We start from the raw sequence: 24,175 nt of genomic DNA, 5'->3' as shown, positions 1-24,175 counted from the left end.
AGTGGTCATAGATTACTATCATACTTTTTTGTGAGGTGATTAAAAAAAATGTAATTTTGTGATCTTTCTGTTGTATCCATAAGAAGACAAAACATGCTCACCTATGTAATTTAAGATAAAACCTTGCCCCTTTCCAAAGATCAGTCCAGCTGGATCTGAGTGAAACTGAATGGAGAGGTCAGGAGAGGATGAGTAGAGCTTTTGAGGACCACTGCTTCCAAAAAACTGTCCTAAGATCTTTGATGTAATCTCATCTCCATCATAAATAGTTAGGATGTCATTGTTACTCAAATTTAATCTGTAAACAAAATTTTTTTTAATTAGTTAAAGAGAAAGCTTCAATGTTAATACGCGTAGACCACCTAGTTGCCATTAGATTAAATGGGTGTATTGTTTTAGAAATAGTGCCACTCTTGTCCATGGGATGTGTCCATGAACTACATTAAGTAAATGTGAGGTTAAAGTTTTAAAGTTTTATCAGTTACATATCATTCATAGAAGGAAACTCATGATTATTGACCACGTAACAGAACCAAACATCCATGTTTACAAATATTTATCAAACTTGATAAACAATTATAAAAGGTTCTTCAATACATGGTTGTTTTATCTTCTAAGCGTTGTTGCCCAAATACAGAGTCAAAGTCAGTTCACTGAACACATGGCGTTGCTGGTAGGCCATTGTTGCATATCTCCCAACTCTTTGGATGGGGACTTGTATGAAAGTTCAATGAATTTCTATATGCCTGTATATTTTTTATTTCATTATTATCACTCAATTCATTTGACTATAACAGTTGTTAAAGGGAGTGTGTCATTAAAAATAACCCATTGTTTAAAAAGAACAATTGAGCTCCACTCCAGTTTATTTCCAGTTTTGATCTGAACATATGAATTATGGTTGCTATTTGCTATAGGGACATGCTTTCTAACAACCCTATACTTTTAAGTGGGGTTATTTGACAGCACATCTCCAGTAAATAAATGTTAGATATGAGATATTTAGCATGAGACAGAAATGTTATTGAACTGAAAACATAGAACAAAGACAGCAATAGTCATATCTTGGGACACAAAGCACTTAGAACAAAAAGCTTTAGGCACCTATCATGAAGGACCCACCACCTATGCATTTCCAATTGATATTTTATGGCCATGGGACCTGCTTAACTGGAACTTTGGAAATAGTTGAACACCCCTCACCATCCTCTACAAGGAAATGAAAGATTCCCTGTAAATATTAAAATGTCAATATTCTGCATTTTTCAAAATTACAGCTGGGTCTCTCAGTTTTGAGAATGACCTGGTATTGTCATGTATGTCATCTGTGTTCTATTCACATCATATTTCATTGAAAAGCTTAACCTCTCCTTTGGCAGACTTTCAAGGGCTTACATTATGTGCTATGATCTGCTGTACATTTTTAGGCTTTGCTTTTTGCAGTAAACAAGACAATGTTAAGGCTTCATGCTAGTTTCAGACCTTGTGAAAATATAAGTTTCAAGTACTCATTACTAGTATAATAAAATTAAGATCCAAGCCCTTAAGATTCTTAAGATTCCAGACCTTCTGGAAAGGCACAAGTAATAACATTTTAATCATGACATCTTGCAAAAAGAAATAATAATACTCAGAAATCCACTGACTAACAGCATTTGGTTATTTATGTGACATTGTTATTATGCTCTTTTTTGCACAGTTGTATAATTGTTAATTATTCCATTATAATTCAGGGATAGATTTATTTTCTCATTTCTGAAATTCTAGGACAGCAATAAAAATAAAAGTATAATTTAATATGCTGAAAGATAAATATTTCCAGTATTGAATATATTCATGACTGTAGTTTGGTCTAGAATAATGATGAGGGTTTATTATGGAAATAACCTTACACTTTTAAATGTTACAATATAAAATGTGTATCTACTGTTGCTACAGTATTTGTATGTTTTCCAGAAATGGCTTTAGATAGATGCCAGGACTGTAACCTTCTCTACTGGAATGAATGTCATTGCAATTCTGAGAACAAAAAGGAAAACAGTCATGGTTTTGGATTGGTATATTCTAAAATAATAGCGGCACTAAGCCTGGTAACAGATATTTGGTTTTTGGACAGGTTTACTGGTTTTGTCTGAATAGGATGGATGTGATGTGTTTTCCATTGAGAGTTAAAGAAATGGATATACTGGAATCCAGTCAACCAATTATACCTCCATTTATTTAACTGTTTGCAAGAATGACTGAACTATTATTTCCACCCTAGGTTCACTAAAAATGAAACCTTGATGAGTTTCCATTACTTCCCTGCTCCTCCATTCTCCTTAATGTCTACCTTTTAAATACAGCAGGTACCAATGTAACTTGTACTATATCTGATACTACTGGTACTTCTGCTCCTGCTACCATTTATGTTGTACTTTTTGCACAATAAGACATATTACAAATTCGTTATATTTTATACAACTAAAATATGTTTAAATATTTGACCTTTCCTAGATTTGAAAGTTCATTAATTTATCTTTAATTTAAAAGTATCTGTCTCATATAGACCTGAAGGTTCACCACTGTAGGAAGATGGAGCTTTTGGCCTCTTTCACACCTGTTTCAATACTATTTTGTGGGATACGTCGTAAACCAGCCAAACAGTATGCCAAGGAATGCCACAGCGTACCTGCACTGGATCCATTGATTTTAATGGACCAAAAGTGTGTCCTGTTTTTTTTAAAGGAATTAAAAGCACAGTCACCCTTGCTTTCATGTCCTGCTAAAAAAAAAAAAAACTAAACAAAAACAACAGGATATGCTTAAAAACTATTAGTTTTAGACTATGTTTGGTCCATTGAAATGAATAGATCTGTAGTGGGTATGCAGTAGTATATATTAGCATACCATTTGGCTTTCAACATATATTACAACTAAACTGTTAAAATATATATGAATAAGCCTTAGATGGAGGTAGATGACTGACCATTGTTAAACAGGGACTGGTAGGGTCTTCCATAACAGCTCTTCAGTCTAGCTCATAAAAACGAGGCTTCTGTGGGTGATTCATTACCATAACCTCTATATTCCCTATAAGAGCATATGGACTGGGCATTTCTTGGTGAGATAACCTCTTAAAGGTAGACATATCCTAAACATTGCCACAACATTAAGGACACAAGATGCAAGAACCAATACAATGATGAGCAAAAACAGCAGAGGATCCTAATCTGAGATGTTCTCACCAATGTATTTTAAGGTAGCCATATTTCCCTGCCTTCAAGGCCCCTTTGAATTTATACTGGATGCACATGTAGTATTTTAGATAATATTGAGAGAAAAAATCATCATAGAACTGGTGCAAAGGGATGTATTGACCATTTTGCCATCTATGGGCCTGTGCCTAGGGCTGCAGTGTTGAGGGGGACAGCACCTCAATGAGTAGAAAAAAAATTAAAAACACTCTTATTGTAGCTGCTGTTGCTTGGCTTGGAGAAAAATGTTTTACCACTTTGGTTGAGTCCACATGGGTCAGAACTGCTGCAACGTTTACCTGCAGATTTGCAGTCATAGCTATGTATTATGTTGTGGATTTGTAATTGATTTCACCACTTTCACAGTGAATCTGCAACAAAATCCACATATATTTTTTGCTCAATATTTTGTGACAGATAAACAGGAAGAAATTCCACCTCATGTGAAATTCCCTCTTGAGGTGTATTCAGTCTGGACACCTAGGGCAGCACAAGTTTGTAAATACAGTCCCACCGGTGCGGTGTTGAGAGGTGCACTAGTCTCCTCCCTAATGATGGATGCTTTAAAGGGGGCACATATGTTTTAAACATAAGTTTAATACTTACAACTGAATATCAAGGAATATTCTTCTATCATCTCCCACATGGATTCGCCATATACAGTCTTCGCCTTCTGTATATAGATCAGGCCAGTTTGGTGACAGTATAACTCCTGCAGGGGTAGACAGCTCACCACCACACATTGCTGGATAAAAAAAAGAAAGTGACAGCTATCTATGTAAACAATAAAGAGTTGTGTACCTTGGATAATGCTCCCCCTCAGTACAAATAGAAGTCACATGAGTACCCCATCTACACAAAACTACATTGCTTAAGTCTTTTCCCCTTCTGTTCAACAATAAAAGTGTAAACAACAAAGAGACATTTTATATGCAGCATAATGGGTTGTGAGCCTGAGCGTAGGAAAAAAAAACTGCTGAGAAATGTATGTAAAAAAATGTGTTACATTGGAGAGCAAGGAACCATCAATCACTGCTTCATCTGAAAGAACCTTGAGAAAGTAGGTAAGTGCACGACTGAGAACACGGGGCGGCTGTTACTTTATTGTACAATCAGCACATTGTGATGAACTCGCGGTTTTACAGGTATTTACAGAAATATCACTGAAGGTTCTCTCGTGATTTACATTACATATAAAATAGGGTACCCAATAGAGTATAACTCTATGAAAAGTCTTTTAAGAGTTTACTAGCAATTGACAGTATCCTGCCTCAGTCTCTTGTAGAGGTCACTGGCAATTCAATTCGTTAGTATGTCGGTGTCTATAACATAAACGAAGGGAGAGTAGGATTATTCTGTCAGATGTTTTTGTTGCTTTGTGTTCTTATGCCGGAGATAATAAAATGTGAAATATGTTATATTATTATTTTTTCTTTGTATAAATTAGGAGATGGTGAATCTGAGAACAGCAGCCTCACATCTGTAATGTACCATATACAGTATAATACTGGTGTTTTACTCTGTAGAGGGGCCTTTAGTGACTGTTGCCTCTACACCCCAATAACTATGCCACTGGAGGATAGCAGTGAGGAAATTTACTTGGAATCCATGATGTCTTTTTAGGGCTTTCTGTATTCTGTCTAGGATGTAGCATACACACCTACATCTTCTATCCATTCTCTCCCATTCAGTCAGAAATAGAGCAGTTGTAGCAATTAATATTTCGGACTATTCCTCATACAGAAGTCCCTGATATATACATTTACTCTTTACATGACTTTGGTTTGACTTCACATAGGGGGAGATGTATCAAAATCTGTCCAGAGCCCATAGCAACCAATCAGATTGCTTCTTTCATTTTCCAGAGGCCTTTACAAAAATGAAAGAAAGGATCTGATTGGTTTTCTATGGGCAACTCAGCAACTTTTCCTCCAGACAGATTTTGATAAATCTCCCCCATAGATCCTAGACTTGGGACTGAATCACCATAATGTACTGCACGGTTTGGATCATATTGTGAAACAAGACACAAAATATATATTGGAAGGGGTATCTTACCTCTACAGAGAGGCTCTGTGTCATTCCAGTAAGGGTCCTTCATATTAATACACTCTATAATAGCTGGTCCTTGTTCTAAAGAGTGGCCAGGGTCACAAGAAAACTCCACCACGGTTCCCATACTGTATGTGGGGTCTGTTGTTGTGAAGTTTCCATTCTGGATATAGGGTTCATAGCAGTGTCCTCTCTCAAAGGCTTAGCAAGTGGATGAAAGACAAACAGTTAAACAATTATTGTCATGTATTCCGGTGGAAAGAGCCCACAAGAGTGCTCAGCAGCATTTACAACCCTTTTAGCTTTATGAACTATACTGGGGTGGTAGGTACACTATTTTCTTGCCATAGTTTGGCTGCCAAAGAACTAAAACTAAACGTACTTTATATTTCATCACTGAAATATTAATAATAAAAATGATTTTGATCTGGTTTTGCACATCCTTTAAATGGTGATAACATCACAGCCTGATTTTTTCATCTCTCAGCGAGATGCCCTTAATCTCTTCTTAAGAAGGTCCAGGCACTGGCAATAACTTACTCAGATTGTTCTTAGTAACAAGGATGTTCATCAGTTTTTTTAATACTTCACGTGAACAGCAGGAATTTTGCAAGATTAACGTAGATTGTTCTTAGAGTGGAAAAAATGCATTGCCATTTATTAATATTCCATGTAAAAATTGGCCTGTGTCAGCATGTTTTAATGCTTCCATTATTCTCAGGATAATTCATTCCATTGTAATGAAACGCAGTGCATCCAGCAATAATAGATGTAAAGTAATAGTAAAGGATTATGATTAATGTATGGCATCTGCTTCGCAATACAAAAATAAAACAGGTGCCCATCTTATTACTATTTGCAAGTGCATTTAAAGGAGTACTCTGGCGCAAAATTATTTTATCCCATTGTAAAGCTTTCAAGAAGTTATATAATATTGTCAATTACCCCACATTGTGTCAGATTCACGCATCCCCGACTTTTCGCTAAACCGGAAGTGCAGCCTGTCTGTCACAATTATGAATTTCGTACCCTGTGTATTCCGAGGCCCGCTGCCAGGGAGGCATGGAGAGACAGGAAACCGGAGCAAGGCAGAATGGGGATGACAATTTTTACGTCATCCTCCACACCACCATAACCCGGAAGTACCAGGAACTTCGCTGCGCTATAGTGGGGAAACGGCCGGACGGATTGAAGAAAGAAGGACATGGACATAAAGGTACAGCCGAGGGGAACATTTAGGGGGTTAAAAAACTTTTGCACCACAGAACTTCTTTAATAATACAAGTTACGTTTCTAGAATACCATTGTTAAAGCATTCCATTCTTTTTAGAACATTGCAACATATGAAGTTTCTGCATTTTATGATGTTAGTAAGTCTATAGATTGTCCATTGTATTGCTAGAATATGTATAATATTTAACCGGTATAACATGTCTTATAACTTGTCGTATTATAGGTTTTTCTGAAAAGGTGGGGATCTAGGTAAAAACCTAGACTGGGATCACATCATCTTCTGTTTGTTAAACTGTAGTGTCAGTTCTCATTTTCCCTGCACTGAAACAACAATTCTTCATTGGGTGATCAGGGCAGAAATAAATAAAATATTTTTAGTTGTCCCTGGGATAGTGTGTAGTGACTAGCCCATATCATACCTGCATACATTACACCCATACAGAAGAGGGGAACCTGATATTTTATGTCACTCCAAACACCCTAAGAAGCAGCAGAAGCCGCAGAATGGAAGACATTATAGAATGGAACTGATCAGTCTAAGGCTACATTTACATCACTGCTGAGCTCCGTTAAAGGGAGCTCTGTTGTGAAAAGACAGGAGTTGAGGGGAAAAAATACTGCATGTCCAGTATCTACTCAACACCCCTAAAATAAGGGACACCCAATGGACATAATTCAAGTCAACTGGATCCATCACCACGCAGCAATGTCTAAACGGACCCTGAACGGGATGGAGCTCAGTGGTGATGTGAATATAGCCTAAATGAGATCTAATACTCACAGGACTTGTGTAGTCACTGCAATATCTGTTGGCTTCTGGCTCTTTCTAATCACTTTTCTCCCTTCTCTTTCCTTGCCCCTTCCGTCTCCATAAATTCGTATGGGCAGCATGTAAACTGATCCTTTAGTGGACAAGATGGAACTGAGCTTTTTTTATTTTGTTTTTTTATTGAGTGAATAAATGTTTAGAAGGTGGGGGGGGATGGGCAGGAAAGGCACTTAACAAATGTAGAAAGAAGCATTTTTACAAAGTTTCTTATATTTGCCTGCACTTTTGATTTATGAGAATTTTTTTTTTTTTTTTTAAAGGACAGTGCCTATTCAATACAGCTGAACAGGTATCTAGACTGATACATTTAGCAAATAAGGATATAGCGCATTACTTTTCTATTAAAGGGGTACTCCGGTGAAAAACAAATGTTTTCAAATCAACTGGTGGCAGAAAGTTAAACAGATTTGTAAATTACTTCTATGTAAAAATCTTTAGCCTTCCAGTACTTATCATCTGCTGTATGCTACAGAGGAAGTTGTCCAGTTCTTTCCAGTCTGATCACAGTGCTCTCTGCTGACACCTCTGTCCATGTCAGGAACTGTCCAGAGTATAAGCAAATCCCTATAGCAAACCTCTCCTGCTCTGGACAGTTCCTGACACGGACAGAGGTGGCAGCAGAGAGCACTGTGGTCAGACTGGAAAGAGCTATACAATTTTCTGTGGAGCATACAGCTGCTAATAAGTACTGGAAGGATTAAGATTTTTAAATAGACATAAATTACAAATCTATTTAATTTGTGGCACCAGTTCATCTGAAATTGTTTTTCTCCCCTGGAGTACCCCTTAAAGTTTATAGAGCGCTGCCTATATCGGATATAATTGTATCTACTTCACTGCTAACAACATAGACACCGAACATGAAAATAGTGAGAAATTTAAACACAATGTATATTCGGGTAGAAGAAACAGACATGGTCGCACATCTACAATCTTGTATAATGATCTGATTGCTTCTCAGCATAATATCAAAAACTAACAGGTTGTTAGTATACATTGTTGACCAAAAAGTACAAGCCCACTCGCCACGTCAAGGCCACCTATTTAGAGTGGGTCCCTAACGTCCCTAGCATAAAATGGCGTAGCACTGGGCGGCAACCACCACCGCCGCGACACCAGTGCCCACGGGGGGAACGACCCACTGGCAGAGCGGCCCCAATGCCACTCAAACCAGTCTATGGGTCGTACCTCCCCACAGACACGGCGCCACGGCAGCAACGGACGCCGCACAGCACCACACCAGTGTGAACAAGGTGTAACAGCACACTTACCAAGCTCTCCCAGTCAGACTGGGAGGCTGCTAGGAAATAAATGGCCCTTGTGTAGCTAACTACTACTTATATAGGGTTGGGCTGAGGGGGTGGGGAAGAGTGCAGACACATGTTCAAACAAAAAAAAGGGAGAGGATAGAAAACACAATGTGAATTTGGGTAGAAGAAACAGACATGGTCGCACATCTACAATCTTGTATAATGATCTGATTGCTTCTCAGCATAATATCAAAAACTAACAGGTTGTTAGTTTTTGATAAGTAGTAGTTAGCTACACAAGGGCCATTTCTTTCCTAGCAGCCTCCCAGTCTGACTGGGAGAGCTTGGTAAGTGTGCTGTTACACCTTGTTCACACTGGTGTGGTGCTGTGCGGCGTCCGTTGCTGCCGTGGCGCCGTGTCTGTGGGGAGGTGCGACCCATAGACTGGTTTGATTGGCATTGGGGCCGCTCTGCCAGTGGGTCGTTCCCCCCGTGGGCACTGGTGTCACGGTGGTGGTCGCCGCCCAGTGTTACGCTATTTTATGCTAGGGATGTTAGGGACCCACTCTAAATAGGTGGCCTTGACTTGGCGAGTGGGCTTGTACTTTTTGATCAAAAATGTATAATAACAACCTGTTAGTTTTTGATATTATGCTGAGAAGTAATCAGATCATTATACAAGATTGTAGATGTGCGACCATGCCTATTTCTTCTACCCGAATTCACACTGTGTTTTCTACCCCTTCTTTTTTTTGTTTGAACATGTGTCTGCACTCTTCCCCACCCCCTCAGCCCAACCCTATATAAGTAGTAGTTAGCTACACAAGGGCCATTTCTTTCCTAGCAGCCTCCCAGTCTGACTGGGAGAGATTGGTAAGTGCGCTGTTACACCTTGTTCACACTGGTGTGGTGCTGTACGGCATCCGATGCTGCCGTGGCGCCGTGTCTGTGGGGAGGTGCGACCCATAGACTGGTTTGAGTGGCATTGGGGCCGCTCTGCCAGTGGGTCGTTCCCCCCGTGGGCACTGGTGTCACGGCGGTGGTGGTCGCCGCCCAGTGCTACGCCATTTTATGCTAGGGATGTTAGGGACCCACTCTAAATAGGTCGCCTTGACGTGGCGAGTGGGCTTGTACTTTTTGGTCAAAAATGTATACTAACAACCTGTTAGTTTTTGATATTATGCTGAGAAGCAATCAGATCATTATACAAGATTGTAGATGTGCGACCATGCCTATTTCTTCTACCCGAATTAAACACAATGTATATTAGATAGTCGCATAACATATTATACAAAGAAGAAATTACTTCAATGCAACTGGAAGACCAATTTAAGATTAGAGGGAACAATCTTGACAATCCAGTTCTAACAGTAGTTTGGTACTTTTCCTATAAGTTTTACAATGCACTGATTGAATATTACAGCAGTTATGCAAATAAAGAAGCAGTACATATTTCCTAGCAGTTTTTTTATGCTTTGTTGCAATGGTTCCTAAAACTGGATCAGTCATATTGAAATATACTTGCAATGCAGTTTTTATGACAGTGTTTTTTGCCTCCTCGTTTTTCTTAATAGCCTTTAAACCGCTGTGTGTCTAGAATAAGTAAATGAGTAGAAATCATAAATTCACCAAAGACTGTCTGAATTGCTGCCGACTATATGCACGATTATAAATGGAGATTCTATTTATATGCAAGCAGAGAAGTGGGGATAGTTGATAGTTGATGGAGTAGCTCTCATCTACCATTACGTTTTTTTTGCACAAAGCTTAACGTAGAACTTGTTCAATATAATGCAGTTTAGCAATCCAAGGCAGTAAATCTGATGCAGTTGGAAGAGAAAATCGATTATTTTGAAGTGAATATGTGGGCCATCAATATAATAATGACTTTTACTTCTTTATTGAACTCATTTAAATACTGTAGCTATATGGAAATCATAACCACTGGTGGTAAATTCAGATATTGTACAACTTTTGTTTCTTTACATTTTTTAAAATATAGGCTCTACCTGACATTAAATTATTATTTATTATCACTATTTAGTTTCAGCAAATAAATGTAATTTCTTTCTTAATTTCTGAAATTTACTTAATTAAAATGTCCAGTTTATATTGTAAATGTAAATTGATTGCTCCTAGAGGATAAAAATAATTTGATGATTTCATTGGTGCATGGTCCTCTCATGACAGGTAGGAGACAACGCTAAACTGACCCCAGCCACTGACCCTACTTGCTTGGACGATCCGCCAAATTGGCAGCCCCCTAACTGAATAGAAAATAAGCCCAAGCGTCATAACCAGGAGGGTAGTGCAATACATAATCAGAACTAGAGGAAGAAAAAAAAAAGGCAGAGGTCAAACAAGAAGAATAATGTCAAAGCCAAATCAGCAGGCTGAATTCAGATTCAGGGAACAGGCAAACAGTCAGGATGTCTGTTGTATTGGTAGACAAATACAATAACCCCGGACCACAGCCCCTTTAAATAAACTCCCCTAAATCTTAACTTTTAATGTACTGACAAAATATCACAGTAGACTAATATTAAAACAATGTATTGCTACACACTATATATTGGTGTATTGGTGGGTTAGACAATCCACATTTCTAGCCAATATGACTGAGGATATGCAGACAACACTTATTATTTTAAAATCACTCAAAGGAGCCTCCCCTTGTATTGGTAAAATATTTTACCAGTCGCATAAGTCACACATGTATAAAAGTCAAGATCCAGGGAAAGCTGATATGCAAAATGCAGATGAAGACCAATCATGAGCGTCTGCCAGATGCCCATTTAAATGGACTGGTATCCCAGCCTCCTAATTTGCCCGCTACCCCTACCTTGTTCACCTAGCATCTTGGGAACAAAATACAGGGGCCATGCCAGAGACCAGAGAGCACATGGCGCAGAAGTGCTGTCAGGTAAGTTCCGTACAAGCGGTGTACATGCCCATTACAATTACATTCTATGAAATTTTATGAGAAATTGATACACAAAGTACATTAGAAATTGTTATACCATTTCATTATATAATAACCAAGCCGGCAAAAATGATGTTGTCTCCCAATGTCTCTCAGCATACAAATTAGTTACAATCGGTACAACTCTCAAACTTTTTTTCTGTACAAATGGAAAGTGCACCCTTAGAATAATTTCCCTCTATGGGCCCTACATAACTTTGGGTAATGCAGGGGCTTCATTTATAAATATAAAGTTCAGTGTGAATGCCAGCATGTTCAATATGTTATGCTACTTTCATTTAAATACCTTGATAATTTTTGAAGAATTTATCTTTGTTGCCCATAGTGATTATCAGTGTTAAGTGTAAGCTGCTCTTCTAACCAAGCTGTACATATCCTTATCTCCTTGTCTGTTTGTATGGATCAAAATATGTTTTAAGGCTGGGTTCACACCACGTTTTTGCAATACAGTTCCCGTATACGTTTTCAATTTGAAAACCGTATGGAACCGTATTGAAAACCGTATGCACTAACTCTCCATTGAAAACCATATGCCAAAAGATGCATCTGGTTGTGTCCATTTTGTGTCTTGTATGGTCTTGCTAGTTTTTTTCCCCGTACCCAAAACCATAGCCTACCATGGTTTTTGATCAGGGGGAAAAAGTGTATTGAAAGTTTTTTTTTTTTAACCTGGGAGTCAATGGGAACCATACTGAACCGTATGTGCATACAGTTCCATCCGGTTTTCACCATACGGTTTTTGACTTTGCACAGTTTTTTTTTCTTGGAATTTCAATCAAACAAGTGAAACTTTATTCATAATGGAATGAAAAGTTAAAAATGTATACATTTTTTCCTTAAAAAATTGATGCAACTGGACATCATTTTTCAAACTGTATATGGTTTTCAACCATATATGGATTAAAATGTGTACACACGTTTTGATACAGCTTAATCAGGTTTTGAGGAATCATTTTTTTTTATCAGAAACCTAATACGGGAACTGTATTGCAAAAACGTGGTGTGAATCCAGCCTTAATCAATAACGAAGATGCTGGTAAACCATTTCTCTTATATTGGACTGTGATTTGTATAAGCTGTCCGGATCAGTGCAGAGAAACACAGATGATGCTAGGGTACATACACCACCCAGCAAGTTCTGTCTTTTAGTACCTTTCATAATTGATCAGAACCAACTGAAAAGTGTTTAAAAGTCATATTAAAGGTCCTACAAGACACAATTCTGGTGCTTTTGCCATAGTAAATCTATGCCACTATATGCCATTTTTTGGTGCAATTTCTACCTTAATTCTGGTGCACGTTGATTGTTTTCTACAATTATGCTATTGTACTTTAGCAAAGGTAAGCAAAACTACAGTAACCTTGGCCAAAATCATATCTAACAGATTAGTCATCAATTAGTTTAGTCTGGCTAAATTAGTTCTACTTTCAAAGTGATCCCATTAGGTGAAAAAGATAGATACTGTCCTACGAGTACTTAAAGAAGATATCCCATGCAGCAAAGAAAAAAAAAAATATCTAGCCATTCCATAGTATATTCACCAACCACCTCTCTGACATGTTTGTGATTTTTTTTCCGGCCCCCATTCACCGGCTATTCAGCTCATAAATTCCAGTTACTTCCTGGTTGTGGGGGCTATGCCTGTGATCTCAAAGACTTCATTTCCCTACATGCACTGCTCACATTTCCTGCTCTCAGCTGCCTGAGATTAGCAACATTAGCAAGGAGAGGGGAGAGAATCAGCCTGTTTGCTGGGGCTGCTATGATCTGAATCAGCCGACATATAGGCAGTGCTGCTCAGCCAATCACTGCAGAACAGAGGGAGGACAGTGTGAATATTCATCAGATGGGAGGGGCTAAGGCCGAGCACAGGGATCTCTCTGCAGCACAGGGGTTTTCTGGGTAATTGTCACGTCACGGCCCCGGGATGCTTCTGATAACAGCCTGAATAGGGGGTCGAAAGTCATGAAAACCTGGAACAGCTGAATTTCCTGTCAGACAGAAGAATGCAGAAAAAGCTTGTTTCTAAGCAGCATTGGTAATGGAAGTGATTTACAAACCTATATAACTTTACCTTCTGCACTAAAAGCTGAACAATTGTTTACTGTGAGACTTGTCCTTTAAAGGGGTATCCAGGAAAAACTTTTTTTTATATATCAACTGGCTCCAGAAAGTTAAACAGATTTGTTAATTACTTCTATTAAAAAATCTTCATCCTTTCAGTACTTATGAGCTTCTGAAGTTAAGGTTGTTATTTTCTGTCTAAGTGTTCTCTGATGACACGTGTCTCGGAAAACGCCCAGTTTTGAAGCAAATCCCCATAGCAAACCTCTTCTAAACTGGGTGTTTCCCGAGACACGTGTCATCAGAGAACACTTAGACAGAAAAGAACAACCTTAACTTCAGAAGCTCATAAGTACTGGAAGGATTAAGATTTTTTAATAGAAGTAATTTACAAATCTGTTTAACTTTCTGGAGCCAGTTGATATATATATAAAAAGTTTTTTCCTGGATAACCCCTTTAAACTGTCATCCTGAACTTTTATGGGCAACTGGAGCACTTGGAGAGAAAGTGGAACTAATTTGGCCAGCCGTTTTCGGCCAAGGTAACTGTAGTTTCTGCTCTTTAAATTTAGACTAAAATGTCATCATAAGCCTATTCTAAGCCCTTTCTATCTGCATTGTCTACTACTGTACATTGTCTAGTTTTGATAATCCCTATTGTTTAGGCACAATGTCTTATATCAAGGGGGTATATCAGGTCCTGATCCACATGTTCTCTTGCACAATGACCTTCTCTCCATGGGCCTTTAATTCTCGGCAGTGTTACGATTCTGTCTCTCTGAATGTCCTTCTCAGTTTATAAAGTAGCATGACCCAAAGATGACTTACTGTCTGAATGATGCATTTTGCATCTGGATTATTGTACTCAATAAACTGGACACTACCGGAACAGCACATCATCAATTTTGCTATTTAGGTCATGGTTAGAAGACCGGAACAAAATGATTTTATTCGGGCTGTAGAAATCATAAAGACAGGAGTCATGATGAATTCATTTGAATCAGCTCTCCTGCGCTCAGCAGGTTAAGCATCTACATAACATCAAAAGATTGTTTCAGAACTTGACAGGCCCTATGAGGAAAGTAGGTGAAATAAAGATTACACTCGCTGACATAATTCACAGCATGGGATAAGACAAGGGTTGCTGGATATTCTTTATGTAATTTCAAAAACTATAGCAACCTAAAATCAAGAACGGAAGGCTGCATTTAGGACACTACAGTGTATTACTAAGTTTTTTTATATAATAAGTTATCAAGTGCTCTGCCAGTTTCTCCAGAGAAAGTGGTTTTCTATTTTATAATTCACAGTTAAGAGAAACCGATACCTTGTTCACCTGCATTAAACTCAAAAAACAGGGTGAACAAGGTATCGAGATCCGGGCTGTATAGGTTCACCATTAGTAATGGAGGCGGGAGACGGTATACAGAACTTCCCTGCCACCATCCTCTTCTTCTCCAATTTGCCCATCCACCTCATAAAAACTCAGAGACCCTTCGCTTATATGAGCGCAAGGTGGGCATGCATATGGGAGCAGAAGTGCATGGAGGCACGGAAACTCTGTATAGTGGCTCCACCTTCATTGCACAGGGGATATTAGCAATGGTGAATGTATACAGCCTGGATCTCTGGAACTGGACCACTGACTGGGTAAGTTATACCTCTTTTTAATCAAGTTCACATGCACTATAACCCGGTTTATTGGGTTTAGTGCAGGTGCACTAGGTAAATGTTTTCCTTTAAATGCTTTTCCTTTTTTATATAGTAATATAAGTCCTGTGCTTAGATTTTGGTGTTGTTAAAGGTTTATATTGATTTTACTTCCTTCTTCAGGCTTTGAGCCCATTATGCCAAGTTATATTAGTGTATAATATACATTCATTACCTCTGTGCACCGCTTTTTCTCAAATACCTTTTACAGATTTCCATACAGTCAAGGACAATATATCAGAAATCACAGGGTCTCTGAGGGAATGTGGTTTACGCTACAGTGGGTGGGCGGATTCCCCCTGGAGACCATGTGACCTCTGACATCATGCAAATCTCTCCTACTATGCAATCTGCCCACCCATTGCAGCATAGCTGCTCTCTCCTGGAGACCATGTAACCATATGATGTGTGGCTGCCATCATAGCCATGCACACGCACAGTAGATCCAAGCTCCAATATCTGAAGCTGTCCATGTGTTTTTTGATGATTGACAGCGGAAAACACATTGAATACATGTAAAGCTGGAAGGAGAAGCAAGCTATGGAATGATCCAATTAATCATATAGATGCTGTGGTCAGTGCTGACCATGGCATCTGTAGGGTTAATACTGCCAAGACTGGCGTGATCTCGGTCTCGGCAGCTGCACTCCATTTATAATGAATCCAATAGGTGAATTTATTCACACATTCAGCTAATTGAAACATTTCAATCCTACAATTTGGATCTTTTTCAAAGCTTTAAAAAAGATCCAAATAGTAGGATCGAAACGTTGTACTTGTCTGGATGTGAAATTCACGTATTGGATTCATTATAAATAAAGTGATGCTTCCTTCTATTTTGAATTGGATTATCTTTGAACTATGAGTCAAGCCCCTTCCTGGATTATAATTCTCTCACTGTGCCTATCTGCTTTATAGAATTTGTGTCTGATATATAAATGCCCATTTTTAGCATGAAAAAAAAAACATGGCTTCTAAGTTCAGATATTGAAAGAATAATAAAAAAACTAAAGTACATTTGTGTTACAGTAAATAACAAAATGTTGCATATCGGCATATAAGAATTACAGAGTTTTTCGAGCCAACATTTTCATGTGGCTGGTTTCATGATTTTTAATGAAACATAACATTTTTGTAGTGTTTTTCATGACTAAGGCAAATGTTGCTTTAACCCCTTAACGACCACGGATGTAAATGTACATCCTGGTTTGGTGGGACTTCCTGCACCAGGACGTACATTTACGTCCTGTGTATGACCGCGAGCATCGGAATGGTGCTCGCATCATACACGGCAGGTTCTGGCTGCTAGTAGTAGCTGGGGACCCGCCAGTAATGGTCGACATCCGCGATCGCGCGGATGTCCACCATTAACCCTTCAGATGCCATGATCAATACATATCACAGCATCTGCGGCAGTGCGGTACTTTGAATGGATGATAGAATCGCCCGCAGCGCTGCCGCGGCCATCCGATCTTCCAGCATGGTGGCCAGAGGTCCCCTCACCTGGCTCCGGCCATCTCCTGGGGTCTTCTGCTCTGGTCTGAGATCGAGCAGACCAGAGCAGAAGATCACCGATAATACTGATCAGTGCTATGTCCTATACATAGCACTGAACATTATTAGCAATCAAAGGATTGCTATGAATAGTCCCCTATGGGGACATAAAAAGTGTAAAATAAAAGTTGAAAAATGTAAAAATAAAAATCCCCTTCCCAATAAAAATGAAAATTGTCAGTTTTTCCCATTTAACCCCCAAAAAGCGAATTTTTAAAAAATAAACATATTTGGTATCGCCGCGTGCGTTAATGTCTATGCTAATATCAAAATGTCAAAATATAATGTTAATTATCCCCTATGGTAAATGGCGTAAACGTAAAAAAAATAAAAAATTCCAAAAATTCTGCTTTTTTGTCATATTTTATTTAAAATTGTTTTTCTAAAAAAAATTATCTAAAAGGTTTATATATGCAAATGTGGTATCGATAAAAAATATAGATGATGGCCCTCATACCGCCCTATATATGGAAAAATGAAAAAGTTATAGGTGGTCAAAATAGGGCGATTTTAGATTACTGATTTTGTACAAAAAGATTTTTTTTAAGTGGTACAAAAATAGAAAAGTATCTAGCCAGGGTATCATTTTAATCGTATTGACCCACATAATAAAGAACTCATGTCATTTTTACCGTAAAGTGTATAGTGTGAAAACAAAACCCTTCAAAATGTGCAAAATTGTGGTTTTCATAAAAATTTCCTCCCTAAAAAATTTTTTTGGGGGCTTGCCATACATTTTATGGTAAAATGAGAGGTTTCATTACAAAGTACAATTGGTCACACAAAAAAGAAGCCTATGGGTCGGTAGATGGAAATATAAAGGAGTTATGGATTTTAGAAGGCGAGGAGGAAAAAACAAAAATGCAAAAATAAAATTGGCCTGGTCCTTAAGGTTAAAATGGGCTTGGTTCTTAAGGGGTTAAAGTCTAATATCAGATGTCAAATACACTACATACAATGCATTTGGTTTGTGCCATTTTTGTGACTTTTTTGTCAGCATGCCCTAGATATAGTATTTTTTTTGAGGCATTTTTTCTTAGGCTTTTCTATGTAGAAAAATGTATGTATCAGAAAGTTACAAAATAAAAAATGCTTCAATTTAAAAGCTTGAAATGCATGGTGTTTTTTTATATTTATAAATGCTAAAAATGCTATAAGTGTTTATAAATGGTAGAAAATGTTTTGTATGAAAAAGCTCTAAAAGGGATGTTCTCTTTCCAGCCATCATGAAATGTAGAAAAGCTATGATATTAAAGTCCAGTTTGAAGTGCTATGATGCCTTGCAGTTGCAAAAGCAAATTGGTAGTAGGGCTAGAAAAGGGCTTAAAAGGGTACTCCGCCCCTAGATATCTTATTCTCTATCAAAAGGATAGGGGATAAGACGTCCGATCACGGGGGGTCCGACCGCTTGGACCTCCCCGCGATCTCCAAGCCAGCACCAAGGCATTCTAAACACAGGAGTTTGGAACTTAAGTGTTCGTGGCGTCACGCTACGCCCCCTCCATTCATGTCTATGAGATAGGGTGTGACAGCTTTGTTCTCTCAGAGAGCCTGGGGTGCCAGGCAGTGGTCGCACCCACTGCGATCAGACACTTATTCATATCCTATGGAAAGAGGATAAGTATTTTTTTGCTGGACTACCCCTTTAATGTCACTTTATCTCTTGTTTTAATGTATGGCTTTTGGTAAGACCAAAGTGTGGCCTGCTGGAGACACAGTGTCCCAGAGATTTTTTTTAGTACTGATGCTGTAACGCCTGCGGTTGGCATCAGCCGACGTCTACCTAAATCCACCGTCTTCCGGGATCGTGCAGCACGCACAACTCCACTTTCTCACTGCAGACTGAGAACTGTGACTTCTGCATCTGTTCCTGATGCTCCCAGCAGAGGTCGCACTGGGTCTGTTGCTCTGAAGATTTATGCACGCCCATGATCCAGCCCTCTCTCCAATCACACACCAGCTCCTGCCTTATAAGGAGCCTCTGGACTTCCTGTCTTTGCCTGATCTTCTTGTGTGTATTCTCTGAGCTAAGGCACCTGCTACCTGACATGCCCTTATCCTGATATTGACCTCGGCCTGTTCCTGACCTACGAATCTGCTACTTCCTTTGTTCCAGTTTTGTCTCTCCTGGATTGATTACGGACTGTCTGACCATTCTATTGCTTAACACCTGAACTGTTCCAGACCTGGTGCAGCACCAGCGCCTTCTAGTGTCAGCCAGCTACTTCTACTGTGTTCTCTACAGTTCACCTGATCTGCTGAAGCCAGCTGTCACACCAAGGCCATTTCCCACCATCAGGATCCGGCTAAAAAGAACTTGGCAAGTGACACAGAGGGTTCACACCCTGTGGAGCATTACAGATGCCATTTTCCTCTAGTGATTGGTAGGGGACACAACAGTTGGACTCCCAACCACCGGACATTGAAGGAATACCCAAGTAATATGAATCATTGTCTGTACCGAGAAGACCACTTTAATTACTAGACATTGCTGGTGCCAGAATGCAACTGGCACAATCTTTACAATGACAATTTCGTGTTCCCCATATTGACTATTTTATCAAGTATCAAGTATGATTGTTAGTGTAAATCTCTTTTAATAGCCATTGAAATAGCTCATAAGAGCTGTTCAGTTTATCCTCTATGGAGTAACTTTTAATACCCAAATACCTACTATATGTCCTTCCTTGCTATGGATCTCTTATCATTTTTGGTGACTGTTAACAGATTATTAAATCATCCCTTTTTTTAAGGCAGAATGAAAATGTTCTAAAAGAAAAAAGTCAGTATGTTGATGAGATAAACAACATTTCTTACATATAGTCGATACATAAAGTTTCATTTACCTTCAAAGCGAATATTGAACCCTGGAGCTGTTTTGGACTCATCTGTAGAGAATTCAATCCTAATGCAAGACCCTTCACTAATCAGACCTTCAAACGGCACAGTTTCTGTTTTTACAGAATCAAAGAGAATCTTCCCGCTGCTGTACACTGCCAATCTGAGGGATTTAAAAGGAAAACATTAGCCTTTTGGGCCTCTTAGAACAAATATGAGCCAATCATTTAAACCTGGTTTTTCTACTTACTATTCTAAATATCCTCATACATATCTCAGTGTATTATATGAATAAAATAAATACATTCTGCATTGAGTTATCATATAAAAGCCCATTTCTTCTACATTCTACATTCACAACTTTGAAATGAAAGGCTGCTTAGAAATGTATTGAGAGTTACATAAATACATTGGGAGGGGGGGGGGGCTTTAAAAGCATGACAATAACAGGGTAACATGGTTTCTAAGGTTGAAAAAACAGTACAAGAGTCCATTGAGTTCCACCTAGAACCCTACTGATCCAGAAGAAGGCAACCCTCTACCCCCCCCCTTCGCGACTCCAATATGGAGATCAGAATAAATCCATGGATCAACGTTCTATCCCCATAGATCTAGTATCCATAACCTATAATACTATATTTCTCCAGAAAAACATCCAGCCCCCCCTTGAACTTAATTATTGAGTCAGACATCACAAAATCATGATGCATAGAGTTTCATGGTTTCACTGTTCTTTCAGTGAATAATCCCCATCTGTGATGATGGTAAAGCCTTCCTTCCTCTATACTTAGAGGATGTCCCTTGTCGTGGTGTTCACACAGGCAATAACTGTCCAGAACAGTCCGACATATAGTACAAAATACTCACTCTCATCCAGAAAACTCTCCAAAGTGCTGCACCTCCCAACTATCACTGTCTACCATCCTACACTTGCTCTCCCTTCTGCTAATGATCTAAAACTAACATCTTCTATAATCCTTATCTCTCACTCCCAACTCCAAGACTTAGCTTGTGAGCAGGACCCTCACTCCTCTTGTTTGAAAAATGTATGTGTAATGTGTATTATTGTAATGTCTAATGTTTCTCCTTATTTGTACCCTCAAAATTGTAAAATGCTGCATAATTGTTGGTGCCATATAAATAATAATATTAATTATTTTTAAATGCATGCTTTTTTGACCCCTTCCCGCTAGGGGACATATGCATACGTCCCAGCACCTGACATGTTCACGTGCTGGGACGTATGCATATGTCCTATTGATCTCCTGCACTGCTGCAGTTTTTCACAATATCTTGGAGTTTTTCACAAAAATGCTGCATGTGTGAACAAAAATGCACCCCTTATATAAAGTACAATGTGTCACGAAAAAAACTATCTTAGAATCCCTCCACCCAGAAAAAGCATTCTAAAGTTATTACCATTTAAAGAGACCCAGTCAAATATATATATAAAAAAGGAGCCAGGTCATTAACCCCTTAACGACGCAGGACGTATATTTACGTCCTGCGCCGGCTCCCGCGATATGAAGCGGGATCGCGCCGCGATCCCGCATCATATGGCGTCGGTCCCAGCGCTAATCAACGGCCGGGACCCGCGGCTAATACCACACATCGCCGATCGCGGCGATGTGCGGTATTAACCCTTTAGAAGCGGCGGTCAAAGCTGACCGCCGCTTCTAAAGTGAAACTGAAAGTATCCCGGCTGCTCAGTCGGGCTGTTCGGAACCGCCGCTGTGAAATTGCGGCGTCCCGAACAGCTGATCGGACACCGGGAGGGCTCTTACCTGCCTCCTCGGTGTCCGATCGACGAATGACTGCTCCGTGCCTGAGATCCAGGCAGGAGCAGTCAAGCGCCGATAATGCTGATCACAGGCGTGTTAATACACGCCTGTGATCAGGATGAGAGATCAGTGTGTGCAGTGTTATAGGTCCCTATGGGACCTATAACACTGCAAAAAAAAAAGTTAAAAAAAAGTGTTAATAAAGGTCATTTAACCCCTTTTCCCATAAAAAAAATAAAACTGTGTAAAAAAAAAAAAAATAAACATATGTGGTATTGCCGCGTGCGTAAATGTCCGAACTATAAAAATATATCATTAATTAAGCCGTACGGTCAATGGCGTATGCGCAAAAAAATTCCAAAGTCCAAAAAAGCGTATTTTGGTCACTTTTTATAACATTAAAAAATGAATAAAAAGTGATCAAAAAGTCCGATCAAAACAAAAATCATACCGATAAAAACTTCAGATCACAGCGCAAAAAATGAGTCCTCATACCGCCCCGTACGTGGAAAAATAAAAAAGTTATAGGGGTCAGAAGATGACATTTTTAAACGTATAAATTTTCCTCCATGTAGTTATGATTTTTTCCAGAAGTGCGACAAAATCAAACCTATATAAGTAGGGTATCATTTTAACCGTATGGACCTACAGAATAATGATAAGGTGTAATTTTTACCGAAATATGCACTGCGTAGAAACGGAAGCCCACAAAAGTTACAAAATGGCGTTTTTTTTCGATTTTGTCGCACAATGATTTTTTTTCCGTTTCGCCGTGCATTTTTGGGTAAAATGACTAATGTCACTGCAAAGTAGAATTGGCGACGCAAAAAATAAGCCATGATATGGATTTTTAGGTGGAAAATTGAAAGGGTTATGATTTTTAAAAGGTAAGGAGGAAAAAACAAAAGTGCAAAAACGGAAAAACCCTGAGTCCTTAAGGGGTTAAGGTAAAAAATGGGTCCGTCCTTAAGGGGTTAAATATAATTTTCTCATCAAAAACCGAACAGCTGACATGGGAGATGTGATTGATAGAACCAGCAGGTTGGCTGAGCGCTTCTTTACCCATCTAGCTGCTGGAGATGGTACCATAGAGCATGGGGAGAATGCTCGTAGCCACCACTTCTGGCTGTTTCTCATGGTTGGCAGGAGTCTGACCAATCTAACTGACCAGACCTCAACTGATCAAAACTTTTGACATATCTTTAGAACAGTGCCCATTTAAGAAGATTAACAGAAGGGAGTAATAGAATATGGTAAAGAAAATGTTTTTTAAACTTAAAAGAATTAAAATATAAAATACATTCCAACCACAGGAAATATCACGTATAGCATATAAAGAAATAAAGGGCGGTATATTGACAGTGGCACAAAGGGGATGCTGTCAATGTACCTTTACAAAAAAATTTTTCAAAGCAACTTTGCACCTGGTCTACAGTATCCCCAACTGCTTAGTAACATTGGGAGCAGATCCTAGCAATACGCTACCAATATCTATGTTCAAACAAACCCTATAAACACAATAAAGTGAGTTAGTCCTTAAAACAATTGTAATGCTGGACTTGTGTGTATTCTGAGCCATTTACAAGGTTTTTTTTAGGACTATGATGTAGATCGGTGAAGGTGTTGGGTTCCCACCAGTTCAATATTAAAGGCCAATCCAAAGGATAAGCAATCAATATCAATGTCCTGGAAAACCACTTTAAAAGCTAAGGAAAAGAAAGTACTTCTGTATCACTCATAAACATGGCACTGGGATAATACTTTTGACCTTTGGACTTTGGATTGTGGTTGGACCCTTTTACCCTCCTCTTTGTGCCATCCTCACATTACAAGAAAAACCATTCATCTGACATCTATACCTTTTCACCAATCACCTGTCTGCCCAGGGTGCGAGGGCAGGACCCAGGATGATCAGCTAATTGCCCAGGGGAAACCTAAAAGTCAATTTCTTGGATGGCTGTTTCACCAAATAAAAAAAAAATCAATTTGATCCGAATAAATTCTCAGCAAATTTTTATTAGTAATGTATTTTTATAATGTGTTTAATAAAGTGCGTGTGTTTCACTTTTTTTTCTCTATTTCTTTACATTTTTAGGTAGTACCACTACTCCCAGCATGGAACAGACTGTTCTATGATGGGAGTAGTAGTACCTGTGCTAATAGACAGATCATCCCGGGTGTCACTCCTGACACCCTGCTGCGATCGTCTTGTATAATGTATAGATGCAGACGGCTTTCTCGCATCTAGATAGGACGATCGCATCGGGTGTCAGGAGTGATACCTGCTGTGATCTGTCCTTAACTGCAGGTACTACTGCTCCAACATGGAGCACACTCTGCTCAATGCTGGGAGCTTTAGTACCTGCATTTATAAACAGATAACAACGAGTGTCATTCCTAATATCCGATGCAATCATCCTGTATAATGTATAGATGCGGGCGACTAGCCGCTCTTCTCTGGTCCCACTGTTGTATGAGTATATGGCGTATATGTACCTATTATTCATATTTCCCGCAGAGAGCTGTGAGCGTCTGGAACCATCTGGCCAATCACAGCTCTCTGCGGGAAATATGAATAAGTGATGTGAATTCTATTCACACCACTGGCCGGCGTAAAGTGGAGAGATGCGAGCACAGAAGAAAG

The 24,175-nt window shown here is 39.0% G+C and overlaps 1 protein-coding gene across 1 annotated transcript in view; it reads right to left on the bottom strand.

Moving 5' to 3' along the window:
* SEZ6L (seizure related 6 homolog like) overlaps positions 1–24,175 on the bottom strand; it is a 447,519-nt gene that overhangs the window by 46,285 nt on the left and 377,059 nt on the right. Inside the window, exons 8-11 of the mRNA XM_056529133.1 lie at positions 19,759–19,913; positions 5,295–5,489; positions 3,843–3,981; positions 102–298 (exon numbers count right to left, since the gene is read on the bottom strand). Coding sequence (XP_056385108.1) covers positions 102–298; positions 3,843–3,981; positions 5,295–5,489; positions 19,759–19,913 — 686 coding nt within the window. The remainder of the gene's footprint in view (positions 1–101; positions 299–3,842; positions 3,982–5,294; positions 5,490–19,758; positions 19,914–24,175) is intronic.

Source organism: Hyla sarda, chromosome 1 (assembly GCF_029499605.1).
Source record: "Hyla sarda isolate aHylSar1 chromosome 1, aHylSar1.hap1, whole genome shotgun sequence".
NCBI lineage: Eukaryota > Metazoa > Chordata > Amphibia > Anura > Hylidae > Hyla > Hyla sarda.
The sequence above is the reverse complement of the archived record's forward strand: the minus strand, read 5'-3'. Positions and strand labels throughout refer to the sequence as shown.